Source organism: Balaenoptera acutorostrata, chromosome 16 (genome assembly GCF_949987535.1).
Source record: "Balaenoptera acutorostrata chromosome 16, mBalAcu1.1, whole genome shotgun sequence".
NCBI classification, from domain to species: Eukaryota; Metazoa; Chordata; class Mammalia; order Artiodactyla; family Balaenopteridae; genus Balaenoptera; species Balaenoptera acutorostrata.
The window spans coordinates 25,509,155-25,525,716 of NC_080079.1; the positions used below are offsets into that span (position 1 = coordinate 25,509,155).

Consider the following 16,562-nt stretch of genomic DNA (forward strand, 5'->3'; position numbering starts at 1 on the left):
TTACAACTACTTACTTTAAAGTCTTTTTCAATTTAGATTACAGGAAGACAAAGTGAAATTCCAGTTGAATTTGACAATCCAAATCCTCCTTAAACAAGGGCAAGTAGAACTGGAGAATTTCCAGTTACTGCTGGATTATTCTGATGCAATCCTCATCAACAAGAACATAATTGAAGACTTGAATTCTGTGATTCGGGTAATTATCATGCTTTAAGGAGAAAAAACCAACATATCATCTGCTGTACCAAATATTTTTCATATTCTCCCATTTCTATGGTAAATCATTTTCATTCAGTTGAACCAGTGGTTGCTAACTCTGGCTCTACATTAGAATCACCTGAACAAGTTTACAAATGTGTCCAGACCCCACCCCTAAGCATGGATATTTTTTAAAAGCTTGCTAGATAATTCTAAGGTAAAAGAAGTTCAGGACCACGGAGTTAAATGTTCGTTCTAATATACATACTATTATTTTGTTAGAGTCAATCTCCTCACCTAATGATAAGTTTGATAAGCTTAGAGAATTGATTTCAGACCTTGCTTGTTTTCTGATATAAACATTTAATGTTGTAAGTTGCCTTCTAAGCACTATTTTAGCTGCATTCTGCAAATTTTGATATTTTGTATTTTTATTTTCTTTCCATTTAAAATATTATCTAATTTCCCTTGTAACTTCCTATTAGAAGTTACTATGGGTTATTTAGAAGTGTGTTATTTAATTTCCAAATATTTGAGGATTTTGTGCTATTTGGGAATTATGTGCTAATGTTGCTATACATATTACTTTTATAAATGCTCTTAACCCACAATATATTGTTATTATTGTTGCTGTAGATAGTTATCTTTTAGAGTGATGAAAATAAGAAAAAAGCATTTTCTATGCCCCTTCAATTTCACTATTTCAAGAGATATTTCTTTGTATAGATTGAAGTTTCTGTCTTGTATTATATATACCTTCTGCTTAAAAAACTTCTTTTAACAACTGAATTGTAAGTCTGTTGGTAATAAATTCTCTCTGTTTTTCCTTGTCTGAAATTGATTCACCTCTATTATTGAAAGATATTTTGCTGGGTTCCCTGGATTGACAGATTCTTTCTTTCTCCCTCTCATTCTTTTCACTTTAAAGGTGCTCATCTTCTTCTGGCTTATGGAACTTCTGACAAGATGCCTACTATATTTTTTTAATCCTTGTTCCTCTTAAAATAATGTGTCTGCCTTTGAGATTTTTCTCTTTATCTTTGGTTTTCAGCAGTTTGAACATATGTCTAGGAGTGTGTGTGTGTGTGTGATCCTTTTAATGTACTGTTGACTTTGGTTTGCTAATATTTTGTTCATGATTTTGGCATCTATGTTCATCAAGGATATTGACCTGTAATTTTCTCTTCTTGTGGTGTCTTTGTCTGGCTTTGATAATCAAACAGGGTAATGTTGGCCTCATAAAATGTTTGGAAATATTCCCTCCTTTTCAATTTTTTGTTAAGTGTTTCAGAAGGATTTGTGTAAGTTCTGGTATGTTACGTTTTCACTTACATTCATTTCAAAGTATTTTCTAATATCTCTTGTTATTTCTTTTTTGACCTCACTGATTATTTAATAATGTGGTGTTGAATTTCCACGTATTTGTAAATATTCGAGTTTTCTTTCTGTTATTGATTTCTAGTTTCATTCCCTTGTGGTCAGAGCAGATACTTTGTATGATTTCCATCTTTTAAAATGTATTAGGATTCATTTTATGGCCTAACATGTGATCTGTTCCATTTGCACTTGCAAATAATGTGTATTCTGCTGTTATTGAGTGATGAATTCTGTATATGTCTCATGTCTAATTAATTTATAGTGTTCAAATCCTCTATTTCTATATTGATCTATGTACTTGTTCTACACATTAGTGAAAGTAAGATATTGAAGTCTCCAATTATTGTTATTAAAATGTCTATTTCTCCATCAATTCTGTCAATTTTTGCTTCATATATTTTGAAGCTGTTTTTAGGTGCATATATGTTTATAATTGTTATATCTTCTTGAAGGATTGGCCTTCTATCAGCATATAAAAGACAATTTTTGTGTTAAAGTTTATTTTGTCTGATGTTAGTATAACTATTCCAGCTGTTTTTTGGTTACAGTTTGCATGGAAGCTATCTTTCCATCCTTTCACCTTTAAGCTACTTGTGTCATTGGATCTAAAGTGAGTCTCTTCTAGACAGAATATTATTGGATCTTTTTTTAATCCATTGTGTCTATCTTTGCCTTTTAATTGTAGGCTTTAATGCATTTACATTGAACATAATTACTGGTAAAGAAGAACTTACTGCTGCCATTTTGGTATTTGTTTTCTGCATATCATATTTTTTGGTTGTTCAGTCCCTCCCTTATTGCTTTCTTTAGTATATAATTGGGTTTTTTTTGCAGAGAACCATTCTGATCCCCTTCTCTTTTCCTTTTCCCTATACATTTCCTTTTCCGTATGCTTTCTTAGTGGTTACCCCTGGGAATTACAATTGACATCTTAATTTTATAACAGACTAGTTCAAATTAACACCAACTTAGTTTCCATGGTATGCAAGTCTCTGCTTCCATGGAGCTCTGTTTCTCCCCCAGTATGTTATTATTATCATGAATTACATCTTTATATACTATGTGTCCATTAACATAGATTTTTAATTATTATTTTATGCATTTTTCTTTTAAACCACACAGGAAAAATAGAGTACTTGCAAACCAAAATACAAGAATACTGGCTTTTATATGTACCTATGTAGTTACATTTTTTATTTAGTTAGTTTTTTTTTTTTTAATTTATTTCTTCTGGCTTTGAGTTACTATCTACTTGCTTTTTATTTCAGCTTGAAGGACTCCCTTTAGCAATTCTTGTAGAGCAGTCTAGTAACGATGGACTCCCTCAGTTTTTGTTTATCTCAGGAAGTTTTTAATTCTCCTTCAATTTTTGTTGTTAGGGTAGGAGCAACAATCATCAGATTTGTTGATGGACTGAATGTGAAGGGTCAGGTAAAGAGAGGGATCAAGAATAATTCTTAATATTTTGGCTTTTGAGCAACTGAGAAGGTGATGGTGTCATTCACTGACATGAGAAAGACTGAGGAGATGTAGCCTTGGCTGGGGACATAGGATGAAGAATGTTGGCTTTTGTTAAATTTGAGATACCTAGAGAACACCCCAGTGGAAATATCTAATAGCCAGAATTCAGGGTTGAGATATATATTTAGGAGTGTTCTATATGTTGATCACATATATTTAACTACATATGGATTATTACATATAGATATCTGCATAGAGATAATTTATGCCACGAGATTGCTTGAGACCACGTAGGAAGTGGGTAGATAGGAGGAGGGCATTTGGGCCAACACCCGAAGTCCAACTCTGAAAGATCTAGCAGAGAAGGAGTTAAGTGAGGAGACTGAGAAGGAACTGCCAGTGAGATAGAAGGAAACCTAGAAACCATGAGAGAAACAGTTCCAAGGAGGAGGGAACCATGCACTATGTCAATTACTTGACAAGAGCAGTCTCAGTGGCGGGTTGGAGTAGGAGCTCAATTGGTGATGGCTGAAGAAACAATATGAAGTGAGGAAGTTGAAACCGGGACTATAAATAAATCTTATGACAAAGTTGACTGAAAGGAAAGGAGAGAGGAGATGTGGTAGTTCGACAGAAGTGTTTCTCAACCTCAGCACTACTGACATTTTGAGCTGGATGATTATTTGTTGGGGAGAGATGTCCTGTGTATTGTGTGAAGTTTAGCAGCCTCCCTGGCCTCTACCCACTAGATGCCAGTAGCAATGTCCCCCTACAGTTACGTCAGCCAAAAATGTCCCCAAACATAGTTGAATGTCCCCTGGTGGGTTAATATTTCCCACATTTGGGAAATACTGCTCCAGAGAAATGCTTGACCTTAAGATTTTGGAGCTGGTGATGACAAGATCAAGGGTATGATCATGGGAGCTGGGTGGCTGAGCAAGATAGAGAAAAGACCATTGAAAGTGGGAAATTCAAGGAACTGAGTCCAAGCAGTGACCAAAAGATGAAAATAATTTTTAGAAAGAGTAGCAGTTGGTATAGTCTAGTGGCATGAACTTGAAAAAGCTAAGTTCTTGAAGGAGAAGGGAGGAAAAATATAAAACATTAACTGATGGAACTCACATACAAATTTATTTTAGAGACATAGTAGTTTCACTGTTAGCAATCTGGGAAAACAACTCCATGAAAATATTCCTGAACTTCATGTAGGCAATTTGAAATGAAGTACAAAACATCTAGGTGTTTAAATATCATATTTAACCCATTGAATATTTTTGCTTTTCCACTAGCTTCCAACAAGATACTGCTGTGCCTAGCTGCATTAAATTACAATCCTTTATCTATAGTGTCAAGAAGCAGGGCAGACTAGGGGTATAAATGCATACAGATTGGTAGATTGGTGATGGCAAGAGGAGTTCCTGCCTAATCACTGACATAAAAGTAAATTGGCTATGCCATTCAAATGTATCTTATAATCCCTTCTGTTTAGTAACTATCATGCTTTATAGTGATCAGATTGTGCCCATGAAGTAATTTTTTAATATCTGCTACATTTTAAAAAAGAGGATAGAATTATCTCTGCATTCCAAGTGTTTTCTAAGAAAAGCATTCAGCTTCAAATATTCTGTATTCTGTATGCAGAATCATATTACATGAATATCGGAATGTACTTTTTCTTTAAGACTCAAGGACAAAAGAAAGTTGCTAGCATGATGGAAAGTAAAGAAATCCACAAAGGAATATTTCAGATCGAGTGGGAACATAAGAAAATGGAGATGGAAATGGAAGATCTAAATCAGAAGGCTTGGGATATTCAGATGCTGTTTTTTTCAAGAGATCGTCAAAAGGTAAGTTCTCCCTGCCCCCCACGATATAATTTTAATTTCATTCATTAATTTATTCATTCAATCAACCAGTATTTAATAAGAAGACTCTGTGACGTCAAGCATGTTCTATGCCAGAAGTAGTTCATAATGTGACTATGAATTCTGTCTGTTTCTTCTGGTAGTTTACATTTGCTGCCTCTGGTTCTTTGTGACCCATTCAGTAGTATAGTTCTGTCTTGCAGTTCACCAAGAATTTCCTAATTGTCAAATCTAGTGGTCCCTTTCCCAGTCATAACCATCCCTGTAGCATTTGTCCATCTTCTTTTTTTTTTTGGCCGCGTGGCATGTGGGATCTTAGTTCCCTGACCAGGGATCGAACCTGCAGTGGAAGCACGGAGTGTTAACCACTGGACCGCCAGGGAAGTCCATCCATCTCCATTCTTAATTGCCCATTGTTTTGGCTTTAATCATCCATGTTTTCTCCTGTATTTCTTCCGACATGTCAGACCACTCTGCCTCTTTTCCCCATTTCTCTTTTGTTTCTCTTAAGTATAGCTATTTTTAAGATTCTGCCCTCAGCTCTGTGTTTCTTTCCATGCCCTCTCCTTTGATGATTTCTCTTTTTCTGACTTTCATGATCACTGCTAAAAGACTCATCCAAGCTTTCTGGATTCCAATTAAATTCGAATTCCAATCTAAGCTCTCTGAACCTGACCTTTCTCAAGCTCTATTTCTGTATTTCCCACCTCCCAACAGCTCCTCTTCTTATTTTGCTTATTTCTGTTCTTTCAGCCATTCACTCAGGGTTAAAGTTGTTGTCCTCTTTGATTCCTCTCTTTCCCTTGTCTTCCAAGTCTTGACTAGTTTATCCATTTACTCCCTCATTCTCTATGCCCACTGCCTTTACCTTGCTTCAGTCCTTCCTTTTCAATGGTTTAGAGTATTTTATAATAATCTCCTAACTAGTCTCTTGACCTTGCGTTTTTCTCTTTCTAATTATACTGTATACTGCTGTCACATTCCTCTTCAGGTCTAATAACATTACTACTCTGCTCAAACATTTTAAAGTTCCTCTTCTTACCTGGCACATGAATTCTCAAATCCTTAAGTGGCGTTCGGTGTCCTTCAAACTATCTTTTGAAATTCACTCCCACTGTTCCTCTTACACATCAGTATTCTCAAACCAAACTGATTTTATTTTCTAGGATTCTACCTCTGTGCCTTTGCTTATACTGGCTCTTCTACCTGCAATATTTTTCTGCATTTTTTTTTTCACATCCCTAATCTATCTATTTTTCAAGGTCTGGTTTAAATGCCACCTCATCCATAAAGCCTTTTGATTTCCCCAGTTCAGAGAAACAATAGCCCAACTCAAACCACCTTTTAATTTGCATGTCACCTTACATACATTCTGGCAACTAATCATACTACATGTTCTCTTTTTCTTGAAGGCTCTGTCATGTTATCTATCTTTGTTATCTCCCTCAGTATCTTTAACTGGGACATTGTTAATATGGGACTTAATGAGACACTCTCAAATGAGACACAATAAATATTTGGTGAGTTGAATAAGTGAATGAATGAATGAGAAAATAAACTCTAGGCATTTGTAACTATTAGTATATAGATGAGTGTATCAATAGCCAAGTATAAGTAAATAGCATGACACTAAAGTCAAATCAATCCTAACTTGGATAGATAATTTTTATGAGAAACAGTAACTTTCAAAACTAAGATAATCTTTATAAAATTATCTACTGAAAGAAATAGAGAAAAATATCCTTACATACATTGTGGGTTTTTTTTTTTCCTCTTAAAGTACCTAAATGAACCAAACTATGAGACTCTGATTGCCATTCAGATTGGAATAATGGAGCAAACCATTGCTGTTTTAGATAAGGTAGGTCTCAAGGATACTGATCATTATAATTCCAGTAGTTGTGAATGATTTGAACAAAGTAATAGTTTGCAAATCATGAATTCAATAGAACCTACCAAAATCTTGGTCTTTTATAGTGATATTCAGGATGTAATTAGAGGTCTCTAAATAGTGTCTTTGCAACTATAACCAATGTGGTAGCCTGAAGCACTTCTTTTTTTTTAATTTTTATTTTATATTGGAGTATAGTTGATGAACAGTGTTGTGTTAGTTTCAGGTGTGCAGCAAAGTGATTCAGTTATACACATACATGTATCTATTCTTTTTCAAGTTCTTTTCCCATTTAGGTTATTGCAGAATACTGAGCAGAGTTCCCTGTGCTATACAGTAGGTCCTTGTTGCTTATCTATCTTAAATATAGCAGTGTGTATATGTCAATCCCAACCTCCCAATCTAGCGCTCTCTCCCTTCCCCCAGTAACCATAAGTTTGTTCTCTAAGTCTGTGAGTCTGTTTCTGTTTTGTAAATAAGTTCATTTGTATCATTTTTTTAAGATTCTGCCTATAAGCGATATCATATTATATTTATCTTTCTCTGTCTGACTTACTTCACTTAGTATGATAATCTCCAGGTCCATCCATGTTGCTGCAAATGGCATTATTTCATTCTTTTTAATGGCTGAGTAATATTCCATTGTATGTATGTACCCCATCTTCTTCATCCATTCATCTGTCAGTCATTTAGGTTGTGAAGCACTTCTTTTAACATTTGAATTAACCCCTTGGGAGATATCAGAGTGTAGGTAAATTTCCTGTTTCACATTAGGTTATGATTTATGTAGTAGAAGTGCTGATAGTCTTTCCTTTGCATTGTAAAGGCTTTGTTTTACCCTAATTGCCTAACAATGCTCAGTTTTGAGTGTTGAACATATATGGAACAAAGTAATCTCAAGGCTATGTGTTTTTAAAATCTTCTCTCATTTCTAAGAACATACAAATTTTTTTCTAAAATGTGTATTAACATACCATTCTATCTTTCAACAAATAATTTAAGTACCTACTATGTGCAGGCATTATGCTAGGTACTAGGGATATGATGGTAAGATGTCTTAATGATGACAATGTATTTAAATTTTAAGAATAATGTCTTTATAAAATATATTTTTTTCAAAATTATTTCTGTGGGGTGTCATGGGAACAAAAATTTCAGACCCACAAAAAGAATGTGGAAAACTGCAAAAAGCTGCTTAAAAAACTGAGAAGGTGCAGCAATCAAAAAGATGTAGCAAATTATACCCTAAGCTGCAATTTACGAGAAGAACTGGTGGCTGTCTCAGAGAGAAAAGACATCTGTAATGCAGTGGGTAAGATTTTTTTCTTCAATCAACTGTCAGTTTCTTTAAAAGTGATCATAATTCCTAAAATCTGTACAGTGGTTATAAAGCTACCAGTATTTGTTCCATATGTTTAATTGATTCTGAGTGCTGTTTCTGTATTTAAAAGTATAGATAATAATCCAAATGATTCCTTCTTCTTCATTCCTGGGATAGGGTCTACACTGACTTGTGAAAAGATTGCCAAAGAACGATATGAAAACATGATGCAACACCAAAAATTAACAAAAATTTCAAAAGAACAAGCTGAGCAGATTTCAATACTACAGGCTGAAGTTGAAAGATTAAGGATGAAAACATTTCCTGCTCTCGTTCAAATGTAAAAATGCTGGTGGGAAACATAAGACCAAATCAGTCATTTTAAAAATAATTTCATTTGGTTAAAATGATTTCTGTTTCTCTTATATAAGGAAATTTAAGTAGAGTCTCCTTTTAGTGGCATATTTTTAATAGCAAATTGTTTGATTTTAGCCTTAGTCATTGTAAAAATGTTTGTCCTGCATGAATAAATGTCTAAAATAACATGAATGATTTTTATTCAAGAATGAACAAGATTTTAACTCAGAATATATTCAAGATCTATTTTATTGTCTTAATTTGATCAAAAATTATTTTCACAGTAGTAGTATAGAAAGTCTTAAAGACAAAATATTATTTTTAGCCACTACTGGTATTTCTAATTTTATAAAATTACCAGGAATGTTATGAGATTATGAATGATTTTTATCTTTTATACTTTTCTATATTTCCCATTTTCTTCAGTAAGCATTTCTCTATCATCAGGAAAAAAATTAATAGAATGTTTAAGATTATTCCCTGTCCTACCAATGGGAACAAGGTGAATTGTTTACTTTTACCAAGCCCTAAATCATTTGTAAATTACAACATATTTTCTTCTACATAAACATTCTACATAAACATGACATAATCTTCTATACTTCATATTTATTGCAACAGAACTTAATTTTGTGCCCCACACGATTGAGTTTAGTAAACAGAAAAAAGCATTTTCTCATTTTGTGATATTGTGATTTATAATAAGAAATATATATATTTGGTCTTCGACACCATTCCTGGCACAGAGATCCTAAAACCCTTGGAATTTCCTAAGTGATGAGAGAGGTACAGGTGTCTTGTTATGTTAATGAGGTGACTTTGGGATTGCACCTAAGGATGGGGGCTGTTTGCCAGGAGAACCAACCCTGTGTCCCAACCTCCCATCCACCCCCCCACCCTTACCCACATCCACCCCCCCCACACCCACCTCTAGGAAGGGTAAAGGGGCTGGAAGTTGAATTGATCACCAATGACCAATGATTTAATCAATCGTGCCTATGTAATGAGGTCTCCATAAAAGCCCAGAAGGACAAGGTTTGGAGAGTGTGCCCAGAGAGAGCAAGCAAGCTCTGAGCTTTTCACCATAACTTGCCTTATGCATCTCTTCCATCCCGAGTTTCCTGAGTTAGATCCTTTTATAATAAAATGATAATCTGATAAATAAAATGTTTCTCTGAGTTCTGTGAGCCACTCTAGCAAATTAACTGAACCCAAGGAAGGAGGGAATCTTGGGAACCTCTGATTTATTGCCAGCCGGTCAGAAGCACAGGTAACAATCTGTGTTTTCAAATGGCATCTGAAGTGGAGGGTGGTCTTGTGGCACTGAGCCCTTAACTCGTAGACTCTGATGCTATCTCCAGATAGATGTGTCAGAATTGAGTTGAATTGTAGGACATCCAGATGGTGTTTTGAGAATTGCTTGGTGTGGAGAAACACAGACACACACAAAAGAATTTGGTGATCAGAATTCTTACATTTCCATGAAATAGTTTATCACTTTATTCATGTAGATGATGATAAATAAGTAATGAGAAGATTAACTGTTCAGAAAACTGCTTTGCCTTTCCATAGCCTATGGACTGGTGCATTTCAAGGTAATACCATTGGGATCATTAACCACAATCTCCAAAGGGTGTCAATGTCTCAATGTTCTGCAATTTGTGAATTAAATGTTAAGTTTAATTCGTAACACCATATCCAATGTACACTGGTGTAGGTAAAGCAAAAGAGCAATTATAAAACATTCTGTTTAGAAAAAAAAAATTAGAAGTTTTAAAACCTTCTATTTAGAAATTGCCAGGATAGTACCATAATTGATCACCTGTATAGTGATCAGTGGTGGGAATGGTAAGGAAAATAGAACCAACATCATTTTGACAACTCCCCCCCCCTTAGACCTAGAATGATTCCTGAAGTAGTCGATTTGGCTGATTAAGCAGGGTAGTGCCTATTGGTAATATTTCCATGTCACCTAAATTAGCTGCTGGAGCCTCCATTTGCTACTAAGGCAAGGCCACAAATTTCACTGGACAGTGCTCTGTGGATTCCCGGGTCTTAACAGCCTGTGTCGTTTCTGTTTCTTAGTGTCTACCCTGAGTGATTCTGGCAATGCTCCTTGCTTGAATGCCTCAGCTTTGAGGCATAAATAGAGTGGAGGTTAGCAAGAGCCTCTTGCCCCCAAGCTGTATTCTAGTAGCAGCACTTTCAACAAGAGGCATCTTCTGCTTTGGGGGTATTGGCAGGTGCTTTGGAAGGGCACATGGGTCACGGAACCCAGTCCTCTCTCTTGATATGTTCATGGTACTGATTCCTCTCAGCTTCTGCTGAACTAAGAGCAATTATATTTGTATTTTTATAGCCCTTTAAAATATTATCTATATTATCAAGTAGTAATATATATAATTAATTGGGTCAAACATAACATGGTTATGAGCTCTGTTGCTGGGTTGCTTGGGTTCAAATTCTGACTGTCACTAAATAACTACTTAATCTTAAAATTTCCTCATCTTTAAAATTGGGATGTTGATAATTGTAAAACTCAAATGAGTTAACATACTTTTAAAACTGGCACAAAGCAAGTGCTAAGTGTTAGCTTTCATTTTAATGAATAAAAATAATTCTTATTCAGTAGTTCTTAATAAATATATCCTATTAAATGGAGGTGAAATTCAATAGAAATTATTAAAAAGGGGACTGCTTCATGGGCATCCCTAGGCCCCAAACTCTCCCATAAGCCCCATCCATACTCCAAGACCCACCTCCTCTTGTAGAAGTGCCCACTGAGCTGTTGGAGCCCTCAGCACCTAGCCAATGCCTTAGAAATCCCCATTGCTATACCACCAACTGCTCCCCAACTCTCCCAAAACCAGAGTCCCACTGATGCTGTAGTTCCCCCAAATGGACATGTAAGGGTGACTCCAGGGGATGTGCTAGTCAGCAGTGGGCAGCTGCAGTCAAATGCTGGTACCATCATCAGGGAAACCACTTCTCCTGCCACATTTAGGACCTCTGGCTGAGCAGCAAGAAGCAATGGAGGCTGGTCAGCACAGCTTCCCAGGGATGCCCATCTGGGAATCCCAGAGCCAGGGAAGGCCCATGTGAGGGCTGGGCCAGTCCTCTTGTGTTCACAGAAGCCAATGACAATGGCAGTGTCTAGAAGGCAAGAATTAGGGCCGGGGTGAGGGGTAGGTTACTGGCATAGGCATTAACAATTAGAATGCATGCAAGAGCAGGGTCTTGATATGCCAACATTAATAGTCTGTTGGATCACGGGGAAGGAATGGGCTGAAAGTAAGGAGCAGTTGGGCGTGGAGGGGGGAAGCTTAGGGTAGTGGCTGTTTACCAAGTAGTAGGGAAGTACTTTTTTTTAAGATTGGGGGAAAAAAAAAACACAACTAAGTAAAGCTGTCTCAGCCCTTAAAAGGACCCAAGAGACTGGAAACCAGAACCAAGAAGCCACTGACCCACAAAGTTCTCTCTCTGTCATCTCTGCCTTTCTCTGTAAGGGCACACTTAAGCACACCAGCTTTTCTGCTTTCAAGTTCACATACAACAGCTCCAGCTACAAAAAGAGATGGGCTTTCTTTTCTTGAGCTCAATTTCGAATTCTCAAGGACTGGGATGCTTGGGTCATACGTCCATCTATGGCCAGGATGACAGATAACGTACAACATGGCAGCCAGAACCCCAACCCAGTGAAGGTGGGTTTCTGGCTGAGGAGTCACTGTTAATGGAGTAGATACGCTAGCTTTTACCTATTTCACAGATAAAACTAGAAAGGTAGATGAATGTAAAAGGCCCTGTATGCCGTGATGCCTTGAAGTGGGCGATGAGGACATGTGGTTTTATGAGAAACAGATGATCACTAACTGAGATGAGGAATACACGTAACAAATTTGAAGAGACAGGAACTAATGTAATTTTGAACATACGAGTTTAATTACCTGCTAGACCATCCAGATGGAAATATGTGGTAAATGGGTGGAAACAAAGGAGAGGCATAAACTTAGGAGAGGCAGGCATTTTCAGACAAGTTTAGGTTTAGACATTCACTAGATGGACTTTCTTAACATTTAAAATAAAACTTTTACCACAATAAATAAAACAATGTATTAAAACTCACTTCCACAGTTGTCCAAATTATTTTTTTAATCATGACTTAATTTTTAAAATTGTTTTCACCTTTCTTTAACTGTCAAGTTTTCTTTGGCAAATTTATTCAAAACACTAAATTTTCATTTTAGAACCTAGTTTATACTTATAGAACAGAGGCCCTAAATTGATCCAGGTTCACCAGGATACCTTTCTCTAAGCCCTAATGGTTTACATCTTCCCTTTAAAATGTATAAATATCTTTTAATTACATTGTCATCCACAAAGACATTCTGGAGAAAAAAATTATAAATTAAACACCTATAAATTCTTCTTCATTTCTGTTATAGTGTAGCAATTTATCATCTAACCCATAGTGGTCTATCAGCTGAGTAAGGCTTAGTTTCTTGTTCTCCTCAGACATAGCTGACTGCAGCTCATAAAGCAACAGCTGGCTACAGCTTCTCCACTTCTTTATTAACATCTGTAACTGAGACAGGTCATTCTGAAACAGAAAAAAAAAAAAAAAGACATAAATGTATGTCAATAACTAGATAGTCATCCTAACTTACTTAATGAAAGTTGTCAAAACAGTCGATGAGTAGTAGGTTTAAAGGGTAACACATTTGGACATGAATGGGACTTCTACCCAGGAAAAAAGTAGTATGGTTTTAAGTAACTATCACTCAAATTGAGTTCTATGGCTGTTTTGTTTGGTAGAAGCTCTGGGCTATCCTTACCCTCAGGGAAAAATCGAATAATTAAATAGGGCAAAACTATGTAAAGAAGCAACAATATGGGTTAAAAAAAAAATCTACTTTTTCTACCACAGCTGTACTTTAAAAAATGATATTCAAATTAATATTTTTCAATGTCACTATCTCATGAAACTCAAGTAGTTATATTTAGAGAAGTCCTAAAAATTCAAGAGAGCAAATAAGATACAGTATTCCATCATTTATTACACATTGCTGCAGAAGAAGGAGCAATTGCAATATACATGAATGATCCAGGTAAGTAAGGGTCATCTTCTTCCAAGTGCCCAAATTCTATTTTCTTCAACCTTATCTGGGTTGAAATCTAAAACCTAATATATATTTGTTGTTTTCTTAAAGAAAATGCTCAGAACATTTTAATAATTTGTTACAAATAATTGAATAACAAAAGATCATTACTAAAAATACTTCTCATTGTATTCTGTAGCCCATTTTTAGCTTTTTTTCTCATTCACTGTCGCTGTTGCTTCTGTTCTCATTGCCACTTGCAGCTAACATTTGAAGCGTCTAATACTGCTGTGGGCTGGAAACTAGAGAGAAAGCTTCAACTGCATATTAAATAAGGGCTGGGACTTTTAAAAGTTATACCTGGTGTTTAGAGGCCTCTTCTGCTCTACTCTAAATCTATGACATATTTGAGTTAAAGTTTTTGGAAGCCAGGTTTCTGGATACTTGGCTTATTTCTTATTATGCTAAAATAAACTTTTCTTTTTGAAATACTTTCCTACCATTTATCTAAAAATAAAAAAAATTAGGCAATGGTTCTGAAATTCTTCTCACCTTTGATCTATACATTTTGACTAGTTTTAGCCTCCGAAGAAGGTCTTCTTTCTCCTGAATCTGCTTCACCAATTTTGCTTTTTCTTTGTTTAATCCATGTTTGGGAAGATTCTCATTCATAAAGTCATTCCGGAGATCACTGCTTGACTCAGAATCAAGTGATTTAGATGCACATGCATTGATATTCTTGAAGGTATTTTTCAAATATGTACTTTCTTCAAATTCACTGTCTGTGTGTTTAAAATTTTCTTGAAATTCCAAACAGTTTTCTTCTGTTGAAGGTGCTGGTTTCTCTGAAAAGGTCTGATCATTTTCTTCACTCTCTACTTTAAGTCGTTTTACCACACCGTAACAGGAATTGAATGAAAATCTAGTTTTCCTTAATCGTTCCCTAAGGGTTGCACTCATAGGCTGAAAAAGGCATCAAACGTTAATCATGTTAAGAAAAACATTCTTGATATAAATAAATCTACTAGAAATCAAGACCTTACATTTCTATGGCAGACACCACTAGATGACTTTCTGTCTCCATATATGTAAAGTAACCATCACAAAATATCTTTAATTCCTGTAAGCTCCACTAAGTTTTAATCCCTTTTTATATTAGCAGAGCCGGCACCCTTCTAAAACAGTGCTGAAACACTTATCTCAGTAATCACAAACATCTGTTCAGCAATTGTCCCAAGCCTGACATGGTTAGGTGCTTCAGAGTTACAAATTAAGGAAACGACCTAGATCTTTCCCCCAAAGACCTTCATGATGTCAGATTCAAACTTCCTGTTTGGAATGCTGTAATAACTTGAACTGAAACTAAATGAAAATAATTGGGTCAAGATGAAAATTTGAGGGGAAGGTCCAATACATTATCTAAGGGGAAAGACCTAAAATTGTTAAGAAAATTTTTACTTACTAATTTACACATTACGTTAACTGACAATGTTCAGTAGACTTGAAACCACCATTGCCACAATACTTAGAAATACAGAATAGATCCACTGAAAGAACTAAGATTTTCATACTTGTTTTCCTGAACTGCTTGTACGGGGAGATGGTGGATTGGCCCCAGCCTGTGGAGTGCTAGGTAACACCACAGCTGAGTCTGATGGACTTTCCATCTTGAAATCTTGCTTTACTTCTAAAAAACAAAAAATAATCACAAAACGGAAATCAAATTAACCCACACCTCTATATATTCCTCAATTTTTATGAAAGAATGTTTTATTGTTTTACATAACATCATCAAGTAAGCCAGCCAGCTTCCTTCTTTCACTTAGTTGTGATTCATTCTTTTTTTTTTTTTTGCAGTTTTCCATTTACTTTCCTAAATCGGATTGTGTTGGTCATTATAGTGACTACTAGTTTTTTTCATGACAAGTTAACTAGCTAGCATCTCATATGAACAACTCCACATTTGTTTTTATTGATGGATAAAATCTGGTAAAATCCTCAAAATCTGCCATATTGGGGGGGGGGGTTGGATAACAACTTTGGATAGTCAGGAATTCTTTAATTTCATTACGCCAGCTTCACGATGAAAAGAAATGTAACTGAAATCCTGACTCAAAAAAACATAATCAGACCTGTCACGCTACCCTAAATCCTAAAGGCTGTGTGCCTAAAACTAATGACACTCCAGGCCTGAGGAATAAGGAGCCCAAGCACAGATAAACTTACTCCTGTCTGCATCGTTTTCGATTAAGCAGCGAAGAGACCCTGAAAAGGAGAGACCGAAGTTTGCTTCTCAAACAAAGGCCATCAACTTTACCGGGAAAAATACCACAGGGAGTCCTCCCTCCCCTCCCGCCACTACAGCAAGCCCACGCGAGCCCTCGAGAGACCCCAGGCCTGAGGTGGAGCTGAGAGGTTCCCTGACCGCGGAAAGGGAGCGCTACTCGACTCCCCACCCAATCCCCGAAGAAGTCCAGTTCTCAGACGCCCACTCCACGTCCAGCACGCTACCTCCCTCCGCCGTCCCCGGAGAGCGCAGAGAACTAACCCAGCTGCTGCCGGCAACCGGGAGTCTCAGAGGCGGGGCCGCGCGGGAGGCGGAAGAGACGCGCGATTGGCCAGTTTGACTGACGCGCGCAGCTCCACTTAGTCCTGCTCCCGGAGAGGCGGGACTGCACGAGCGCGGCCGTGAGCCTCCGCGAGGGGGCGGGGCGAGGCCGCGCGGGAGGGGCCGAAAAGCGTGATTGGCCAGGTTGACAGAGGCGCGCTGCTCTGCTCCGCCCAGCGCCCGAGAGCTGGGGGACTATGCGCGCGCGGCCGCAAGCTTTAGCAGCAGCCGGGCGCTTTCCGGAATGAGCTTAAAACGAGTAACCGATCCCGGGAGGGGCGCGCCTTTTTTTTTTTTTTTTTTAATTGATGACTTTATTGCTCTATTTTTAAATTTATTTATTTATTTATTTATTTTTGGCTGTGTTGGGTCTTCGTTTCTGTGCGAG

General features: G+C 36.8%; 2 protein-coding genes across 14 annotated transcripts in view; one reads left to right on the plus strand and one right to left on the minus strand.

Annotated features, from left to right (window-relative positions):
* CFAP43 (cilia and flagella associated protein 43) overlaps window positions 1–8,693 on the plus strand; it is a 104,785-nt gene extending 96,092 nt beyond the window's left edge. For 6 of the 8 annotated variants that reach the window (XM_007172089.2, XM_007172091.2, XM_007172090.2 and 3 more), the window contains 5 exons: window positions 37–196; window positions 4,719–4,883; window positions 6,682–6,762; window positions 7,951–8,104; window positions 8,291–8,693. In XM_007172089.2, the coding sequence (XP_007172151.1) occupies window positions 37–196; window positions 4,719–4,883; window positions 6,682–6,762; window positions 7,951–8,104; window positions 8,291–8,457 (727 nt within the window). In that variant the 3' untranslated portion in view covers window positions 8,458–8,693. Of the gene's footprint in view, window positions 1–36; window positions 197–4,718; window positions 4,884–6,681; window positions 6,763–7,088; window positions 8,105–8,290 lie in introns of those variants that run through there. The other 2 variants (XM_057531467.1, XR_009005725.1) reach the window with 2 other exon arrangements.
* Window positions 8,694–12,387: 3,694 nt separating this feature from the next.
* Window positions 12,388–16,207, minus strand: SFR1 (SWI5 dependent homologous recombination repair protein 1). 6 transcript variants are annotated; one of them, XM_007172095.2, is made up of 5 exons: window positions 16,115–16,207; window positions 15,793–15,831; window positions 15,138–15,253; window positions 14,119–14,529; window positions 12,388–13,067 (listed from the first exon to the last, which is right to left on the minus strand). In XM_007172095.2, exons 3-5 carry the CDS (start codon window positions 15,231–15,233, stop codon window positions 12,876–12,878), a joined length of 699 nt encoding a protein of 232 aa, XP_007172157.1. In that variant the 5' UTR covers window positions 15,234–15,253; window positions 15,793–15,831; window positions 16,115–16,207; the 3' UTR covers window positions 12,388–12,875. The 6 variants fall into 6 exon arrangements, with proteins under 6 accessions (XP_007172157.1, XP_007172158.1, XP_028019768.1 ...); XM_007172096.2 differs by having other exon boundaries at window positions 16,078–16,140; XM_028163967.2 differs by lacking the exon at window positions 16,115–16,207 and adding an exon at window positions 16,023–16,092.
* Between the last annotated feature and the right edge of the window lie 355 nt (window positions 16,208–16,562).